Genomic DNA, 20,078 nt, shown 5'->3' with positions numbered 1-20,078 from the left:
TGGACACTAATACTTTTACTTGTCACCAGTCGGATCCTTCTCCCTGGTTACCAGGAGGCCCTCTCCAGCCACCCGTGCGGGCTGAGCAATGCGCAGCAGCAGCCAGCGCGCCTGACGAACTAAAAAAGGGTATCTCGGGGGCCCTGACCTGGCGCCCACTGTCACTCCTAATTCGGAGCTGCAGGCGCGGGTCCTGCCACCTGTTCGGGGCAGCCAATGGGTGCGCGGGGGGCGGCGGGGGGGGGGGCGGAGCGAGGCTATAAAAGGCGGGGGCTTGCTCGCGCCCCTTGCTCCTCCGGGCGCGCTCTCGAGGCTCCGAGGCTCGCTGTGCAGGCGCGGGGGACTCGCTGGGGCTGGTGCGGCGGCTGGCTGGGAGCGATGCTGCGGGTGCGGTGCTTGCGCGGCGGGAGCCGCGGCGCCGAGGCGGTGCACTACATCGGGTCTCAGGTGCGTGCGACCACCGCCGCCCTTCCTCGCTGGTCCAGCAAGAACTGCGTGACAGCGCCCTCGCGGGCCCCCGGGAGGCTCAGAGGCCAGAGCCCGGATCGGCGGCCGTGTGTCCCGCGCAGAGTCCCGGGGTGATTGGGGGGAGCCCCACCCGGAGGGCCCCGGGAGCTTTCTGCTGAGCTTCGGGCCCAGCGGGAGGGAAGAAGACGACGAGGTCCACTTCGTAAAGGAGTGGTGCTGCTGGGGTGCAGTGCCCTGGCTTTGGGGAAGACGAGTGTGGGTGCATGGAGAGGCGAGGAGGTGGGGGGCACAGGAAACCACGGAGGGCAAGCAGCCGGGCCATGTCCGAGTGTGACACGGAGTCCAGGCTCCCCTGAGTCGTTGGACCCAGTACAGTCAGCCCGGAGTTTCTGCTGGGTCCCCTCACTCTCCGCTGGCCTGCAGGACCCTCGGAGCTCCCTGAACCAGAATAGCATCGCTGCTTGGCTCCCCGGGCCAGCTCTGAACAGCTGTCACCCTCTGGCAGGGGTTCCCAGCCTGGCTTCCATGCTGCTTCCTTCCAAAGACTTAAAATCGAGAAGGGTAGAGACTGGGGGGTGGGGTGGGATCGGAGGCCTGCCCAGTGGGTGAGGAACTCTCCCTACTCTAGATTTCTGTAAACTCTGCCATTTCGAAAGCCTTTTTTTTTTTTCTTTTCTTTTTTAAGTTCTTGAATCTTTCTGTCTATGTAAACCTGTACCAAGGTTAATGCTCTGGTAGAGAGACAAGTAGCTGGGTAACCCAGCCTGATTGCAGAAACCCATTCTGAGACACAAATTGGGGAAGTAAAGTTTGGGGTGTTTTAAAGAGCAGCGCCAATTAGCATAAATAGACAAAACGGGTGGCGTAGAATTAAAACAAGAAGATAAAACTCTTCCATAGTCCATGACCTACCTACCTGTACACTCTCCCAAAGGTTTGAAATGCCTCAGTTAACTTGGATTTTCAACCCATCTCTACTCCTCTCCCCCCCCCAAAAAAAAAAACCCTATCTAGAATATATAGGACTACACAATAATCTTTTTTCGTTGCTTTTGGAAGCTTGGAAGAACCTACACAGGCTGGGTGCAGCGAACTTTCCAGAGCACCCAGGCAGCTGCGGCCTCCTCCCAGAACTCCTGTGCAGCTGACGACAAGGCCACTGACCCTCTGCCCAAGGACTGTCCAGTCTCCTCTTACAATGAGTGGGACCCACTGGAGGAAGTGATAGTGGGCAGAGCGGAAAATGCCTGTGTCCCCCCATTCACTGTGGAGGTGAAGGTAAGGCAGGGTTCACACAATCTGCTTTCACTTTAACTTACTCTGTGCCTTCCAGACACAGCTAGCTGTTCATTTTAAGTTGCCTTACTTGGCAACTCTGAGGTTTTCTGTTTTTGTTTTTTCCACAAATGACAGTGCCTTCCTGTGGAATCAGAAGGTTCTCCTGGTATGTTCATTCTTTTTTTTTTTAATTTCTTTATTGTGAAATTAGTGTTTTACATTCTACAGTAAATACAATAGTTTGTACATGCATAACATTTCCCAGTTTTCCATATAACAGCACAACCCCCCACTAGGTCCCCTGTTATCCTTCTTGGATCTGTATAGGGATGTTCATTCTTTCACTAACCCTAAAGTCTGCTTCTTTCACTGTTGGTGGTGTTTGGTTGAATAGAATTTCACTCTTGGCCCTCTTCTCTCAGCCATTCTCCCAGCTTCTGCTCTCACCTCTGCTCTGGTCCAGATGTCTTTTCCTGAACTGTTCAGATCAACATATTTATCTAGAATATATAGGACTACACAATAATCTCATTAGATACTTCTCTGGGACCTCAAACTTGGCATGGTTTGTGTTCAACTGCCAGGCACTCTGCTAAACTGGACCCTTCTTCATCCCTTCCAGTCAGTTTCTGACATTTCCTGTGTGTTCACAACAACACAAAAGGATCATCTTCCATTTCTCTGTGAGTCACATCCTCCGCATCTTTTTGTTCATCCCTCTGCTGTTGCCTAAAGGAAGGATCTCATCTGCAGCCTGAGGCTGGAGAGGTAGACTCAGCCATAGAGACCACGTCTTGCATGAACGAGATCCTGGGTCTGATCGCTGGCTCCATAGTAAATGGCATCTCCTGCCTGGACTCCTGCAGTTAACTCCTAGCTGGACTCCTCCAATCGTTCTCTCCAACCCACCTCCCAGCTTCTTCTATCAGAATGATTCTTTTCAAGCCAAAGTTTGATCTTGTCATGCATCCTGCTCCTACGACTACTCTATTTGTGACGCCCTGTGTTACTTAGGACAGAGCCCTCCTGGTATTCAAGATATTGCACAATCTGACTCCTGTTAGCCTTTCCAGGACTTCCCATTTCAATAACTGGCTCATCTTAAAGATGCACCAATATTTTAACATGACAGGCTATCTGGGTCCCTCTCCCCTGCAATATACCACCCTGGGTTTCAGCCGATTTTAGAAGATGACCATATAGACTACTTGCTCTCCTCCAATAATCATGCCTTTGCTCCTACCGCATCTTCTCACACCGCTTTCACTGCCACCCAGCCCTGATGGTACTTCCCAGGAAACCTTCCTGGCAACAAGTAATGCCTCTCCCTTTTTAAATACCCATGTTCTTATGAAAGTAGAAAAAAATAATTAAGTAACAGAGTTGTTTGGAAACACAAGGCTTTTAGTGTATTGCTTTTATTCTATAAAACATAGTGAATACTTTCATCAAATATGCACTTTTGTCTTTTAAAAATACTTTCTTTGTATAAAATGCAAAGTTGCTCAAGGTTAAGGTAATATAAGTTTGCAGCTAAATAAACATGAAGTTTCTGTGGAGACATCCTAGCCCTCCAAAGATGCAATTTAAAATTCATTTGGCAGTTCTCCTGAAAGATTTTAGACTCCTAAAGAAATATAGGGATGCAGCATAATTATTAATTCAAAAAGACTTTCATACCTGAGGTTCTGAGGTCCCTGGTTCAATCCCCAGCACCACCATAAGCCAGAACTGATCAGTGCTCTGGTCTCTACCTCTTTCTCTTTGTATCTTTCTTTCATTAAAAGAGTAAGTTAACAAAATATAAACAGAAAGAAATACAGTTTCTAGGAATGCAGCCACATATCTGCAACAGATTACTAAAAATATCATGATAAACACTGGCTATATTGCTTTTTATCTTACAAACACTTGGTAAATTACTGCTAACTCATTAAACAGTGTTATAGAGTAAATGTAAATAAGTTCCAATTATCTCTTGGAAAGTGCAGTGAGTCCTGATCTTTTGAACTTTGTCCAACCTTAGCCAGACTTATGAGTTCTGCAAGGAAATTCACATTTGTTCAAACAACTTTTTGCTCTCAGGAAAGTTTACTTTCTGTTGATCAAAGCAAGCTTTTCTTTGCACCAATAGAAGCAAAGGATCCTTGGGAATTCCACTGGCAAGTCAGCATGACTGTGCATCTGCTGTACCCCAGTGTTAACTTGTCAAAGGCTTCTTGTCTCTTAGTGAACTGTAAGAGATGTGCCTGGCATGAGAAGAAGAAAGTGAATGGATGAGTAGTACCAGGATGTGTCTGAGAGGAATATAGAGTCATTATTATCTTCTTTGATGCAGGACTTCCTTGGTGGTTTTTTAGAGTGGATTGATCTTAGAAAAGTATTCAAATATTAATGCCAATAACATTTTTAAAGGAATCTAACATATCCCAAACCAGTGCATTTTCCTGTGCATAACTTCATATGAGAGAGAGAGAGAGAGAGGGAGACCAAGTACCACTTTAGTACATGTGGTGCTAATGATTGAACCAGGAGCCGTAGATATTACAAGCCCTGTACTCTACTAGCTGAGCTGCCTGCTAACATTTTTCATAAGCCAGATATTAAGACTGTTGTTTGCCTATACAGAACTTTAAGAGTAAAACAACTAATAATCTTGAGAGGGAACCAGCAACCTTTTTCCTGGTAAGGGCCAGATAATACATTTTTTTCCAGGTTTTGCAGACCACAAGTTTCTCTGGCAATGATTCAATGCTCAACTCCATCAGAAGCAGCCATAGAGAGCAAATAAAAGCCTGAGCATATCTGTGTTCTCATAAAACTTTATTTACAAAAATAAGTGGCAAGATTTGGCACCTAGACTTTAGTTTACCAACCCCTTTAGTTTACATCCTGTGTATTTACTGAAGACCTGTTTTCCATTTGCTTAGTTCTCATCCAACAGAGCTAACCTAACTGCTGTGAACCTAGCTATTGAATTAACAAGAAGCAGGTTTGCCTCTCTGTGTTAAAAGATATATGTCATCCCATCGAAGTGAAAATGGAAGTAGAAACAGAAAAATCTAGGAAAGACATAATCTTTGACATTGCTAAACTAGACAGCAGTTGCACTCTATGTCATTTATTGTCCACTTTTCTCATAGCACTGACCACTATCTGGAATTATCAGATTTGTAATGGAAACCTTATTTGACTGTTGGTACTGTCAATGAGAGAAATAAGCATTTTTAAATGCCTTATTTAAATGTTTTAAAAACAAATATATACTACATTGCTTTTTCAATCTTTTGATGAAGTGTCAATACTTTCTTTTTGTTCTTGTTTTTTTTTTTTTTTTGTTTGTTTAGCATTGGGGTCTTCTGACTGGAATTCTTCATTTTTCTGGTAAATTATATCCTTATGCATTGCCTACATTTCCCAATGTAGCGGTAGGCAGGGCTCTGGACTCTAAAATATGAGGTCCCAGGGTTGATTTCTCCAGCATTGTATTGCCGGGTTGGCACTCTGGTTCTCTTTCTCTTTTCTCTCAATAATACATTTTTTTAAAATACAGTAGCTGAGGGAGTCGGGCGGTAGCGAGGCGGGCTAAGCGCACGTGGCGCAAAGTGCAAGGACCGGCATAACAATCCGGGTTCAAGCCCCTGGCTCCCTACCTGCAGGGGAGTCGCTTCACAAGCGGTGAAGCAGGTCTGCAGGTGTCTGTCTTTCTCTCCCCCTCTCTGTCTTCCCCTCCTCTATTTCTCTCTGTCCTATCCAACAACGACGACATCAATAACCACAACAATAAAAAATATATATACAGTAGCTGAGGGACTAGGTAGTAGCTCACCCCACAGAGCACACATGTTATATGCATAAGGATCTGGATTCAGGCCTCTTGTCCCACAAGAAATAAAACAATGCTACAGGTCTCTCTCCTCTCTGTTTCTCCCTCTCTCATTAATACTTAAAAATATATAGTAATTGGGGAGTTGGGCAGTAGCGCAGCGGGTTAAGCACAAGTGGTACAAAGCACAAGTGGTGCAAATCACAAGAACCGGCGTTAAGGATCCTGGTTCGAGCCCCCGGCTCCCCACCGCTTCACAGGCGGTGAAGCAGGTCTGCAGGTCTGTCTTTCTCTCCCCCCCTCTCTCTCCCTCTTCTCTCTCCATTTCTCTCTGTCCTATCCAACAATGACTACATCAATAACAACAACAATAATAACTACAACAATAAAACAACAAGGGCAACAAAAAGGAAATAAATAAATATTTAAAATATATATAGTAATTGAGTTTTTAAAAAATACAGTCAGTGGGAGCACTAGTAGAAAGAAACCAAAGACTAAGTGATGAACAGGTAGAGAAGGTAGAGAAAAATTATTAAAAAACAAACGGAGAGTTATGAGAGTTATGGGACAACATCAAGAGGGAAAACAACGGTATCACTGGGGTACTGGAAGGAGAACAGAGAAGAGAATGAATTCTTTTTTTTTTTTTTTCTGCTTTCAGAGTTATCGCTCGAGCTCAATGCCTGTACTACGAATCCACTGCTTCTGACAGACTTTTTTTTCCCCCATTGTTGTTGTTGCTGTTATTATTGTTGTTGGATAGGACAGGGAGAAGTTGGGAGAAGAGGGGAAGATAGAAAGGGGGAGAGAAAAATAGACTCCAGCAGACCTGTATGGTCACTTTCAAAGTGACCCCCCTGCAGGTGGGGAGCTGGGGGCTCAAACCAGCATCCTTATGCCGGTCCTTGTGCTTCATGCTATGTGCACTTAACCAGTGCACCACCACCCAGCCCTGGGTATGAATTCTTATTTGGAGAAATAGTAGCTGAAATTTTTTCCAAACTGAAGAAGGTGATAAACCCTCAGATGCAGGAAACTCTTAAGACCTCTAAACAAATCCAAACCTAAGCTTACCAAGGCACATAATAATTAAAATAGCAAAGATCAAAGGTGAAGGAAGAATATTAAAGATAGCAAAAGAAAAGCAGTGTCACCTATCATGGACTTCCCATGAAACTACCAACTATTTTCTCAACAGAAACTCAAAATGCCAGCAAAGACAGGGCATATTCTTTTTCTAAGTTTTTGAATGGAAAAGATATTTACCTAAGAATACCCCATCCAGATAAGTTATCAATGAAGTTTAAAGAAGTGATAAAGAGCTTTTCAGATAAACAGCAGTTAAAGAAATCCATGGGGGCTAGGCGGTGGTGCACCTGGTTAAGTGCACACATTAGAGTGCACAAGGATGCAAGTTCAAGGCCCTGGTCCCCACCTGCAGGAGGGAAGCTTCACAAGTGGTGAAGCAGGTCTGTAGGTGTCTCTCTCCCTCACAATCTCCCCATCCCCTCAACTTCTCTCTGTCTCTTTCCAATATTAAATACAAATATTTTTAAAGGAAATTCACAACCACTGAGCATATATGTTACAATGCACAAGGACCTGGGTTCAAGCCCCTGGTCCCCACCTGTGGGGGGAAAGCTTTGCAAGTGATGAAGCAGGGCTGCAGGTGTCTCCTCCTTTCTCCCTTTCTATATTCCCTTCCCTTTTGATTTCTGGCTGTCTATATCCAATAAATAAAGATAATTTAAAAAGAAAAAGAAATTCACAACCACGAAGTCAAACCTACAAGAAATACTAAAGGAACTTAGGTAAAAGGAAAATACTCAATAATTTCACTCACATGGAGTAAATAAATAGAGCAAGGGAAACAAGTACATTAATGTGAAGACAAGTCTTTGGACTTGTACTGCAGAACTGAGGCTACCAAGAGGTCTGGGGGTGGGCCCAGTAGACACTGGTGGAGAAATACTGGTACTTTGATAATGAGTGTTGTGTAGTAACATTTTGAAGAAGTGTGAGATTGTATATTGTCCAAAGACATTCATAGTCTTGAAAAAAACCAATGTTGTTTCAAAGACAGAATTATTATAAAAATATATATGATCCTTAGAAACTTCCTAAAGGGTAAGGGTTTTTTTTTTTTTTTCAACTGCCAAAAAAACCTGTGAATTCACTTTTCAGATCACTTCTATGACAAAAGGACCTGAAACAATATGACCACCCAAAAAGATTGGATGAGACACATTGACAGGGATGGGAGGAGCCACCAGTGGCAGACTCATAATTTTGCCAATGCTGATTCTATTGAAAAAGAAAATGGACTGAGTTTCTAAGAAAAACAAAGCACATGTCCCTAATCTTTAAGGGAGCCATAACCTATTTTCCCACAAAATATTTCTTTACTATTTTCTAGATAGAATTCTGTGATGTATGGAGTCAGTCTCTCTCTCTCTCTCTCTCACACACACACACACACATACATTGAGACTGACAGGAAGATATATGACCTGCTTTATCTGTGAACAACAAACAACAGAAGCACAAGAGAATATTAAGCCCATCTGATGGCAGGCATAGTGTGAGTGGGTAGGTTATGAGATCCCAAGAGGAGAGCGCAAAAGACTTCAACTCATTAATGGAATTTATTTCTAAGTTATACAGGTCACTGTGACTGCCTGTGAACCTATTGATAAATGTATTTCTCATAAGTAATTTATTTACTTCCCTCTGTTTCTAGGCCAACACATATGAAAAGTACTGGGCATTTTACCAGAAGAATGGAGGCCATTATTTTCCCAAAGATCATTTGAAAAAGGCGGTAGCTGAAATTGAAGAAATGTGCAATATTTTAAAAATGGAGGGAGTGACAGTGAGGAGGCCTGATCCCATTGACTGGTCAAAGAAGTATATTACTCCTGATTTTGAGTCTACGGGTAAGTCTTGTCAGATACCCTATACTGCTAGAGCCATAATTTTTAATTTATTAGTAGTGTATAAGGAGAAAGCTCTGATGATTTCTAATTCTTTTTGTTTTAGTAACTTTCAAAACTCCAAAGATTACTTAGGAACAATTTGATAGTATTAGGGTGTATACAGTCTAAATTCCACTATCTGGAGTCTCTGAAAGTTTGTCAAAATTTTATGAACATTTTCTTATATAAGAACAGTAGACATTTGGTTTTTTTTTTTTTTCCAAGAACAGAAGTTAAGGAACAGAAATACTCCTATTTCATTATAAACTGACATTGATACAAGATAGTTCTCATGCCTGAGGAGTATTCTAATTTATTGTTCTAGAAGGTAGCCTTGGCCCAATTTTTATCTTATGATATTGACAGTCCCTGAAGAACTCTGTTTGTGTTGCAGAGGAGTTTACAAAAAGTGAAAACTTGGTGGTTCAAGATCTCTTGAACAAAGACCTTTAATCTCCTCCTCCTCCTCCTCCTTTTCTTTTCTTGTTTGACTTAACCATCCATGTATCGTTTTATAGTTTTTTCTATTTGTACATACCCATATACAATTATTACATAATACAGATCATACCTCCAACTTATTTCCTATCTTGAAATAAGCGTTACTGAAGCTGTTGTACATTTTTGGTTTTGTTCTGATAGGTTTATATGGTGCGATGCCTCGAGACATACTGATAGTTGTGGGAAGTGAGATTATCGAGGCTCCCATGGCTTGGCGAGCACGCTTCTTTGAGTACCGAGCATATCGATCAATTATCAAAGACTATTTCCACCGTGGTGCCAAGTGGACAACAGCTCCTAAGCCCACGATGGCTGATGAGCTTTATGACCAGGTAGGTCCCTGATGAGAGGAAAGTTTATTAGCACTTAAAAATATGTGTGTGTGTGTGTGTGTGTGTGTGTGTGTGTGTGTGTGTGCGCGCGCATAGCTTTATATCTGGGCTCTCATTTCTGTTCCATTGGTCTATATTAGTACTTTTTAAAAATATGTATTTTTTATTTATTCCATACTAGAATTTCACATCAAGAGTGAGAAGTCAGAGCACCACTCCAGTACATATGGCACCAGGTTTCAGAACTAGAGCCTCAGGCATGAGAGTCCCCAGCCCTACCAGTTGAGCTGTGTTTCTGGGCATTTAGTAACTTTTATAAATAATCTTCAAAGAAGGAGATAGGTATTCTCTGATGCTTTGCATTTATTGTGTATTTAGAAACAGTTCAGAAAAAATAATCATAACACCTATTTTGAAAGACAGTTGTTTGTGGTACAAATGAAAGTACATTGTATTGTGATAATAGCTGCAATGATGGTAATAATAACTGGCTCTTATTTGATTTTACCATGTGCAATATCTTGAACTATGTGTTTTTTCACCTCTTCAGTCCTATCTATGCTCAACAACCCCATGAGTGAACAGTATTTATCATTCCATTTCTGGGAGAAAAAAAAAACTAAAGGCACACACTTATTTTTCCATGGAGAAAGAAAATTCACTAGGCTGAATTCTTCTCTCTCTAGTAAAAGGAATTGTATGTCATTTGCTAGGTCATTTATTATTTACAGAAAGAGTTAAAATTATTCCTAGATGCTTCAAGACAGAAATAAGTAATGATTTCATGTTACCACATTCAGTCAAATCTGCCAGGAAATGCACAGTATTCCATTTTGTGATGTGAGTTAGACTTAGGATCAAAATCCTTTTCTGAAAGAACAAAATTATTTTATCCTATTCACGTTCAGTATTATAGATGGCCTTCAAAAATTAATGTAGGGATCATAGATGATTTTCAGAATCATTCATGCCTTTATACCACATCCTTCTAAGTATCATGAAACTGTCGTCATGCCTGGTTTAAAGTTTTTGGTTGTTAGTTTGGTTTACGTGGCCTACATCTTTCCATGCATGTTTTTAGTCTATATCTGTGGTATTACTGCTAGGTAATAACATTTTGGGGAATGATATTGAATTTTCTTAGTAATGAATACACTATAAATCATCTTCTTGGGAACCAGTGCATTTCACATTTTCAATCTTGTTCCAATCAGGATTATCCCATCCGTTCGGTAGAAGACAGACATAAATTGGCTGCTCAGGGAAAATTTGTGACGACTGAATTTGAGCCATGCTTTGATGCTGCTGACTTCATTCGAGCTGGAAGAGATATTTTTGTACAGAGAAGCCAGGTTGATAAAGGCTGCTTGTGATGTTTCAGACTTCGTCGTTGTATTTTTCATTACCACATTAAAATATTTTAACTGCAATTGTTTTTAGTTTTCTAAATATAAAACCAACTCTTTGTGGATTCACATCTTCCTTTTACTTGCAGGTTACAAACTACCTGGGCATTGAGTGGATGCGCAGGCATCTTGCTCCAGACTACAGAGTGCATATCATCTCCTTTAAAGACCCCAACCCAATGCATATTGATGCTACCTTCAATATCATTGGCCCTGGCCTTGTGATTTCCAACCCTGACAGGCCATGCCACCAGGTAAGAGATAAAGTCTAACAATTGAAGTTATTGCCACTTCTATTTAAACTACCTCAATGGCTCTTTGCGATTCTAATTAGTTCAAAATGGCAAATTCAGCCACACTCAACATTCCTTCTACTCAAACACTGGGTTGTCTATAATGTATGTCCTACAACATGTCCAGTACTCACAAATTGACATAGCAGCCATGGTAATCAGGACGGTGTCATCAAGCTGATTTTGTCTGCCTCCTACTATCAGAATTTCAAGCTTATGGCGGTATATGTTTTTACCCAAATCTTGTTCCAGTCAGGATTATCCCATCCATTCTGCAGAAGATCAACATAAATTGGCTGTTCAGGGAAAATTTGTGACGACTGAATTTGAGCCATGCTTTGATGCTGCTGACTTCATTTGAGCTGGAAGAGATATTTTTGTACAGAGAAGCCAGGTTGATAAAGGCTGCTTCTGATGTTTCAGACTTCATTGTTGTATTGTTATTATCTCATAATTTGCAGCTGAATTGCAAGCAAAACAACCCCTACATGTCTGGGCGGATGCCAGCCAGTCAGGCCCCCTTTAGCCATCCCCTCCCTTAAGGGAGGACAGAGCCACTGCAACGGGTCTATCCCCATCACCTGCAACCTCCTACTTCCTCCTTCCACTTGGGCAGAGAATGGTTTCTGTGCTGTTTCTAGGTTGTAGTATAACTTTTGAAATTTTCTACCATGTCACCATTCATTTTTAGTCCATGTATTTAGACCAATAACTACAATTACTTGTTTCATTTAAATATCATTTATTGGCATGTTGATATGAATTATGTGAACATAGGTTTGGTTGAGTTATAATGGATAGTGGGGCCAATTACTGTTCTTTGGTACACCTAAAAGTATATCCCTGACATTTATCTTTATACCATGACCATAGATAGAAAGTGGTGGGTTAGGGGACTGGGCAGTGGCACACCAGTTAAGCATCCATAGTACTATGCACAAGGACCAGCTCAAGGATCCAGGTTTGACCCCCCCGATCCCCACCTGCAGGGGGTACGTTTCACAAATGGCAAAGTGAGTCTGCAGGTGTCTATCTTTCTCTCTCCCTCTCTATCTCCCCTTCCTCTCTCGATTTCTCTCTGTCCTATTCAATAAAATGGGAAAAAAATGGCTGCTAGGAGTGGTAGATTGTTAGTGCCGGCACTGAGCCCCAGGAATAACCCTGGAGGTAAAAAGAAAAAAGACGTAGTGGGTTATAAAGTAGATGTACCATGGTTTTGACATTTTTGTTTTCTTTTTCTTTTTTTTTTTTAAATCTTTATCTGTTGGATAGAGACCATCAGAAATTGAGAGGGGTGGGGATGATAGAGAGCGAGAAAGACAGAGAGACATCTGCAGCACTGCTTCACCACTTGTGAAGCTTTCCCCCTGCAGGTGGGGACCAGTGGCTCGAACCTGGGTCCTTGCGCATTGTAACATGTGCACTCAACCACCTGGCCCCAGACATTTTTGGTTTTTTATAACTAAATAGTTAGGAAATATTTTCATCTTCTCTTATGATAATTTTTTAAATTATCAAATCTTGATAATTTTCAGTCTCTCATACCTGAGAACATCATAAGGCTTTAAAAACAATCAACATCCCTGTACTTCTTAACTTTATTGTCTGCCAATTTAAGGCTTTATGCACATTTTTAATTGGGATTCAGACTAAATCTTTAAAATATTTTGAAATTAATTTATTTTAAGAGTAGAAAAGATAGCTTTTCAAAAAAAGAATTGTTAGTTATAAGGACTATGAGACCAAAAATTATAAGATGTGTGTGTGTATGTAATAGAACAAAAATGATAAGATATGTGTGTCTTACATATATGTTTAAGCCTCCTGAGGTTTTTTTGTTTTGTTTTGGCCGTGCAGATTGATCTTTTCAAGAAAGCAGGATGGACCATAGTTACTGCTCCAGAACCAGTCATCCCAAAGGGTATGTTGAATTTGACTCAAGTGGTTCCTTTTGTGACTAAAAATCTTTCACCTAAGGACAGCAGCCCTAACTTTAGTAATTAGAGATGACATTTCCCCCAGTAAGGAGTAACTCAATACTGGTTGGGATCATGAGCCCTACAACTGAGCTGAACTTGTGTTTGCACCCTGTCCTTCCACAGAAAAAGAAAGTGATAAGATGGGGGAATGCAGGAGATAATAACATCCTATAGAGCAAGAAATGACGCGTGTGTCCCCAGAGCCATGTGCATGTACAGTTGCACCACTGGGCTACTTTTTCATTCAGAGAAAGAGACAAAGAGATAGAGAAGAAGAGACACCACAAAATCAGAGCTTCCTCTGGTGCCATAGGGCGACTCCCACTTGGTGCTGTGGTTCAAACCTAGAGCACATGCATGGCAAGGCACATATCCCATTCAGTATTCTCTCTCTGGCCTCCAAAAAATGACTTTTAAAAAGAAAACAAGAGGGAGTCAGGTGGTAGCGCAGCAGGTTAAGTGCAGGTGGCTAAAGCCCAAGGACTGGCGGAAGCCCCTGGTTCAAGCCCCTGGCTCCCCACCTGCAGGGGAGGAGGGAGTCACTTCATAAGTCTTTCTCTCCCCCTCTCTGTCTTCCCCTTCTGTCCTATCCAACAACAATGACATCAGTAATAACAAAAATAATAACTACAACAGTAAAATAACAAGGGCAACAAAAGAAAATAAATAAATAAATATTCTAAAAAAAAGAAAAAAATCAATTGTTGAATGGCGGCAGGTTGATTCATAACATCTATAGATAAATTATCTTCCAATTAAGATAAATTTCACCCCTGGTGGTGTAGGTGTTGTGTGACCATACATAATTTGAAGAGGTGACACTACACCCCCCATAAGTCTGTTTCCTCAGTGTAAATAAAACTACAATATGATTCCTCAGAGAATGGTAATCACTGAAAGAACTAAGCTGTCATCTTGATATTTTTCACTCTGAAATCCTTGCTTTAGACAGAAAGGACAGCAGACCTGAGTTAAGAGTTGTTGCTCTTTGTAGATCACCCACTCTGGATGTCCTCCAAATGGCTTTCCATGAATGTCTTAATGCTGGATGAAAAGCGTGTGATGGTGGATGCCAATGAAACCCCAATTCAGAAGATGTTTGAAAAGCTGGGTATGTGCCCTAAGTGAGACATGTCGTCATACATGAAAATATCCAATGTAAGAACTGAGCAAGTGACACACTAGGTCTGCTATATGATTTCCCTGAATCCTCTTCTGTACATTTAAAAATATTTCTTTATTAATGGGGTGGGGAGACAGAACCAGGGTGCTACTCTGGCACATGTGATCCTGGGAATTGAACTTGGAACCTTATGCCCAAGAGTCCCATGCATCTTCCACTGTGCCACTTTCCAGGTTGCCTAATGTATACATTTTAATTCAGACTGTATCTTAGATGAATTAGACAAATTACTCTTAGAGGAATTAGATATATTTGATTTCTACCCCCTTAATAGGTACCAAAGTTATTATTAATAGAAGGACCCTTTTGCAGATAAGCGTAGAGATTAGTCAGCCAAAAAAAAAAAATTATTGAGAGTTCTTTAAAGTCATTTAATTATTATTATAAATTTTAAAGGCCTCACAAGGGTGTAGATACAGAAGTGTCATGTGTGAACAAGTAATGAAACCTAATAGAGGATGTCATTAAGTCCTTCAACTTTAAACTAAAAAGCAGCATTAGTTATATTTTGGGTTGGTTTTTTTTTGGGGGGGGGGTTAGAATTTTTTGTTTGTTTTTGCCTCCAGGCTATCGCTGGAGCCTCTGTGCCTGCACCACAACTCCACCATTCCTGGTGGTCATACTTTTAATAGAGGGTGAAGAAGAGAGAGAGATAGGAGAGGGAGAAAAGAGACAGAGACAGCTAAAGGGCTGATCCACTGTTTATGCAGCTCCCCTTTCCAGATGGGGGCCCCTAGGGGCATGGTCCTCACACTTGGTAATGTATGTGCTATTGCCTGGTGCTACCATCCAACTCACAGCATTGATTTTTATGTGGGTGAGGACTTGCTTCTCCTGAGGTCAGCTATTCTAATAAATACTATTGAGAAAAATGTTGAAACAGTCTTCAGATGACTGATACCTAGAGCTGGGGCTATCACTTTTTACATGCCTGACACATTCTAAGTATCAAATCAAGCCAGGCAGTACATTTGGTGAGACTGAGTTGTTTGGATTCATGCCTTCTATTTCAATTATCCAGAAGAAAGTATTTGCCTCTCTTTAATTTAGTATCAGTGGGAGTCGGACTGTAGCGCAGTGGGTTAAGCGCAGGTGGCGCAAAGCACAAGGACCGGAGTAAGGATCCAGGTTCAAGCCCTGGCTGCCCACCTGCAGGAGAGTTGCTTCACAAGCGGTGAAGCAGGTCTGCAGGTGTCTGTCTTTCTCTCCCCCTCTCTGTCTTCCCCTCCTCTCTCCATTTCTCTCTGTCCTATCCAACAACAACAACAACAATAATAACTACAACAATAAAACAACAAGGGCAACAAAAGGGAATAAATAAATAATTTTTTAAAAATTAAAAAAAAAGAAAATGAAAATAATTTAGTATCAGTTTAAAAAGACTGTCCTGTCATATTTTAGAATGGGCTCAGTCTGAAGATTAAGCCCCTTGTGCTATGCCACTTTTCTCTGGCTTTTTAAAGATACTAATCTATTTTTTGCATTCAGTTCCTTTGTCCACTAATATTATATGGTTTCTCAACTTAAGATATAACAAGTTTCTGATTTATAATTTTTACTTTTAATTATCTTTTTAGTACAGGGAAATTGTTAAAGCAAACTTTATCAAGCAATTGAATTCTGATCAGAAATAACAGTGTCAACCATCAGAGATATGTCAACCAGGAAACATGTTTAAAAGTCAATTGGTGGGGGAGTCGGGCTGTAGCGCAGCAGGTTAAGCGCAGGTGGCGCAAAGCACAAGGACCGGCATAAGGATCCCGGTTCGAACCCCAGCTCCCAACCTGCAGGGGAGTCGCTTCACAGGCGGTGAAGCAGGTCTGCAGGTGTCTATCTTTCTCTCCCCCTCTCTGTCTTCCCCTCCTCTCTCCATTTCTCTCTGTCCTATCCAACAACAACGACAACAACAATAATAACTACAACAATAAAACAACAAAGGCAACAAAAGGGAATAAATAAATAAAAAAAAATAATAATAATAAAAGTCAATTGGTGGGAGTCGGGTGGTAGCGCACGTGGTGCCAAGCACCAGAGCCAGCTTAAGTATTCCAGTTGGAGCCCCTGGCTCCCCACCTGCAGGGGAGTCGCTTCACAGGCAGTGAAGCAGGTCTGCAGGTGTCTATCTTTCTCTCCCCTCTCTGTCTTCCCCTTCTCTCTCCATTTCTCTCTGTCCTGTCCAACAACGACGACATCAATAACAACAACAATAGAAGGGGGGGCAACAAAAGGGAAAAAAAAAACCTCCAGTCGTAGCGGCTGGGTCGTAGCACATGTGTTACAATGCACAAAGACCCAGGTTCAAGCTCCCAGTCCCTACCTCCAGGGGGAAAGTTTCCCAAGCAGTAAAGCAGTACTTCAGATTTCTCTCTATATCCCTCTCTCTGTCCCCCTTCCCTCTCAATTTCTCTGTCTCTATCCAAATAAATAAATAAGGCAAAATTTTTAAGTCAATTCTTAACTGTGTTCAGACCTTATTCTTATTTTTCAAAGCCCTGCTCAGTCTCAGGAAATCCTTTCCTGATGCTTAATACTGGCTACCACATCCTGACTCTTCTAATGGGCCCTTTAATGACTATAAATACACCCCCCCAAATAGTGAGTTTCTCTTCTGTCCTTCATTTCTATCCTCTTGCCAGTGCCTCAAGCATATATAATTTTATTTCTCCCAAACCAACTTTTCTTCTTTCAGATCAACAGAATGAAATAATAAGCCACTTGTAGAATACATTTTTCTTTTTTAAAACCTCAATATGCCAAGTTACAACTCTTCCATTGGTTGGTGTTGAGTTGTGTGCATCATAACTACAACAGAAGTAGTGATATAGTAAATTAATGGTCTGAGTAACTTCAGAGCCTGTTTAACCATACAACTCAGATATTAAATATGAGCTTTGTTCCACCATTTCATCATCAATATAGGCTGGTAAATTTAATGTTGATAGATAAATTCTACTTATATGAAAGTAGGTAAAGTCAGCTTTTCAGATTGACTAACTTATACTTTTCCTACTAGATGACCTGATAAAAATGAAAAACAATCTGGAAAAGTAGAGCATAGCTCTAAAAGGTCTTGCAATTTTAATCTGACCATTTTTGAACATTTAGCAGATGTATATGCTCATCTAACCTGTGCACTTAGGGTGAGTCATTAGTAAAAAAAAAGATTTCAGTTTGCTAACTTTTCAGTAAAGGTTTTACATAAGCAGTGGAATAAACTAGATGAGAGTAATTGGTGTAAATCCAAAGAGTAGCCTGGATTGAGGTAGAGTTAGGATTGCAATCACTGCATTCCTTTTTTTTTTTCCAGAGCACTGTCCAGCTCTGGCTTATGGTGGTGCAGGGGATTGAACCTGGGACTTTGGAATCTCAGGCATGACAATCTCTTTACATAACCATCTGCCCTCACCACAGCATTCCTTTCCCATCATTAACTTCTGTAGGAGAATCTTTATGTGAGTCCCTTCAACTGACCATGTCTCTCTCTAATGCAGGAATCAGTACCGTTAAGGTTAACATTCGGAACGCCAATTCCCTGGGAGGTGGCTTTCACTGCTGGACCTGTGACATCCGGCGCCGAGGCACCCTACAGTCCTACTTTGACTGACCAGGCCTGATGGGCTTTGTGGCTTAGCCTCATAAAAACCTAGAAGCCTTAGGATGAGGTTCACCCTCCTGCTTTAAAAAGTGCATGCCCTGTAGTGCTTTAAACAATCGTATTCTTAACAGAGGTCTTATGCCTGGTTTTATTTTTATTACTTTTCTTGGATGTAAGGAAAATAACTTATGCTAGGCCTTACTCTGTACATCTAAATTTCTTCACCATTCGGCTTCAAATATAAAAAGTTAGCAATTACACACCAAGACAGAAATTAGTCATTTAAGTAGCTTGGCCACTAATATTTAACTGTCTACCTCTGTTTTTAATTTTCTTTCCAAAAGGCAGCTTGAAATGTTGGTTCTAATCTTCATTATCTTTCTTCTCTGAGCTAGACTTGGGACTGTTTGTATCAATGCTTTCTTTTTCTAAAGGAGAGACAGACCTAGAATATATGCAGATCTTAAGTAGAACCAACAAATTGTCTCTTTTTCTAACATGGAATTTTGTTAATTTTTAGTTTAAAAAAAGTAATCTAGAGTATGCAAACATTTAAGTGAATCTTCCACCAATTTTCTAATAGTCTCATCTCAATGTTGGTGATTTTTGCTACTAAAAACCTTTTCTTACAACTTACCTCAGTTCAACTGATTTATTTTCATCTTTTTTTTCTTCTCTTTCCAAAACACTACAGAACTCTTTAGTACATTATGATATGATTACCAGTTTTCAGCTCGTAAGTTTTGATGTTTGTCAATTGGTGGGTATACCATGTCTTTGGTAATCTAAGATTTGTTTACAGATATGAAAATTATCTAGAGAATAGACTATAAAAGGATTGAAAAAACTTAATGGAAGAAAAAACCTACATGCCATGTAAAATAATGTTAATGTTGGATATTGTACATGTATTTTTATTCTAATAAACTCTTACGTTACAGGATGGATTTTATTAGAGTTGAGCATCAGTCTAATTATTAAGTATAAAGAAAGTATAAGAATTGAGTGGGGGGAGTTGGGCGGTAGCGCAGTGGGTAAAGTGCAGGTGGTGCAAAGCACAAGGACCGGCATAAGGATCCCAGTTCGAGTCCCTGCCTCCCCACCTGCAGGGGTGTCTATCTTTCTCTCCTCTCTCTGTCTTCCCCTTCTCTTTCCATTTCTCTCTGTCTTATCCAACAACAACAACAATTAATAATAACTACAACAATAAAACAGTAAGGGCAACAAAGGGAATAAATATATTTTTTTAAATCTTAAAAAAAAATTGAGTAGGGGTAGATAGCATAATGGTTCTGCAAAGAGACTCTTATGCCTGAGGCTCCATAGTCCCAGGTTCAATCCCCCGCACCACCATAAACCAGACCTGAGCAATGCTCTGATAAAATAAAAAATAATAATAACAATAAAAGAAAGTATAAGAGTTTATCTCTTAGGACAAAATTCTTCATATATATATATATATATACATATATATATATTCCTTTTTGTTGCCCTTGTTTTTGATTGTTGTAGTTATTATTGTTGTTATTGATGTCATCGTTGTTCGATAGGACAGAGAGAAATGGAAAGAGATGGGGAAGACAGAGAGGAGGAGAGAAAGAGAGACACCTGCAGACTTGCTTCACCACCTGTGAAATGACTCCCCGCTGCACTACCACCCGACTCCCTGGACAGAATTCTAATGCTGTAAGATAATCAATATATTTATTGCTAGTAGATATTGATTTAAAGTTAAGACTTAAATTCAGAAATATCTAGCAGAACCAAAACTTATTAATGCACTTATTCAAAAATATGAGTATCTTCTAAATAAAAGGGACTAATTCCAGGTCCCAGAAAAGAAAAAGAATTCCTGTTCTCGTGTATACCTGTATTCACAGCAGCACAATTTGTCATAGCCAAAACCTGGAAGCAACCCAGGTGTCCAACAACAGATGATTGGCTGAGCATTGTGTCTATATACACAATGGAATATCACTCAGCTATAAAAGTGGTGACTTCACCGTTTTCAGCCCATCTTGGATGGAGCTTGAAGAAATCATGTTACGTGAAATAAGTCAGAAACAGAAGGATGAATATGGGATGATCTCACTCTCAGGCAGAAGTTGTAAAACAAGATCAGAAGAGAAAACACAAGTAGAACCTGAACTGGAGTTGGTGTATTGCACCAAAGTAAAAGACTCTGGAGTGGGTGGGGCTGGGGGTGGGGGTGGACAGTTTAGGTTCTGGAACAGGATGA

General features: G+C 40.8%; 1 protein-coding gene across 1 annotated transcript; it reads left to right on the top strand.

The window, feature by feature from the left end:
- The first annotated feature begins 278 nt into the window (after window positions 1-278).
- GATM (glycine amidinotransferase) lies at window positions 279-18,786 on the top strand. The gene is made up of 9 exons (XM_060174585.1): window positions 279-447; window positions 1,528-1,746; window positions 8,316-8,511; window positions 9,193-9,383; window positions 10,598-10,735; window positions 10,879-11,043; window positions 12,940-13,003; window positions 14,056-14,172; window positions 17,736-18,786. The coding sequence occupies exons 1-9, from the start codon at window positions 379-381 to the stop codon at window positions 17,846-17,848; spliced, it is 1,272 nt and encodes a 423-aa protein (XP_060030568.1). The 5' UTR covers window positions 279-378; the 3' UTR covers window positions 17,849-18,786.
- The last annotated feature ends 1,292 nt before the right edge of the window (window positions 18,787-20,078 follow it).

This window comes from Erinaceus europaeus, chromosome 16, assembly GCF_950295315.1.
Source record: "Erinaceus europaeus chromosome 16, mEriEur2.1, whole genome shotgun sequence".
NCBI lineage: Eukaryota > Metazoa > Chordata > Mammalia > Eulipotyphla > Erinaceidae > Erinaceus > Erinaceus europaeus.
This window is presented reverse-complemented; position numbering and strand designations above follow the sequence as displayed.

Excerpts from the sequence above, each read along its gene's own strand:
- GATM (XM_060174585.1), top strand. The coding sequence starts at position 379 with ATGCTGCGGGTGCGGTGCTTGCGCGGCGGGAGCCGCGGCGCCGAGGCG. Across the intron at positions 11,044-12,939 it reads CTGACAGGCCATGCCACCAG|ATTGATCTTTTCAAGAAAGC; the intron begins GTAAGAGATAAA and ends TTGGCCGTGCAG. Across the intron at positions 13,004-14,055 it reads AGAACCAGTCATCCCAAAGG|ATCACCCACTCTGGATGTCC; the intron begins GTATGTTGAATT and ends TGCTCTTTGTAG.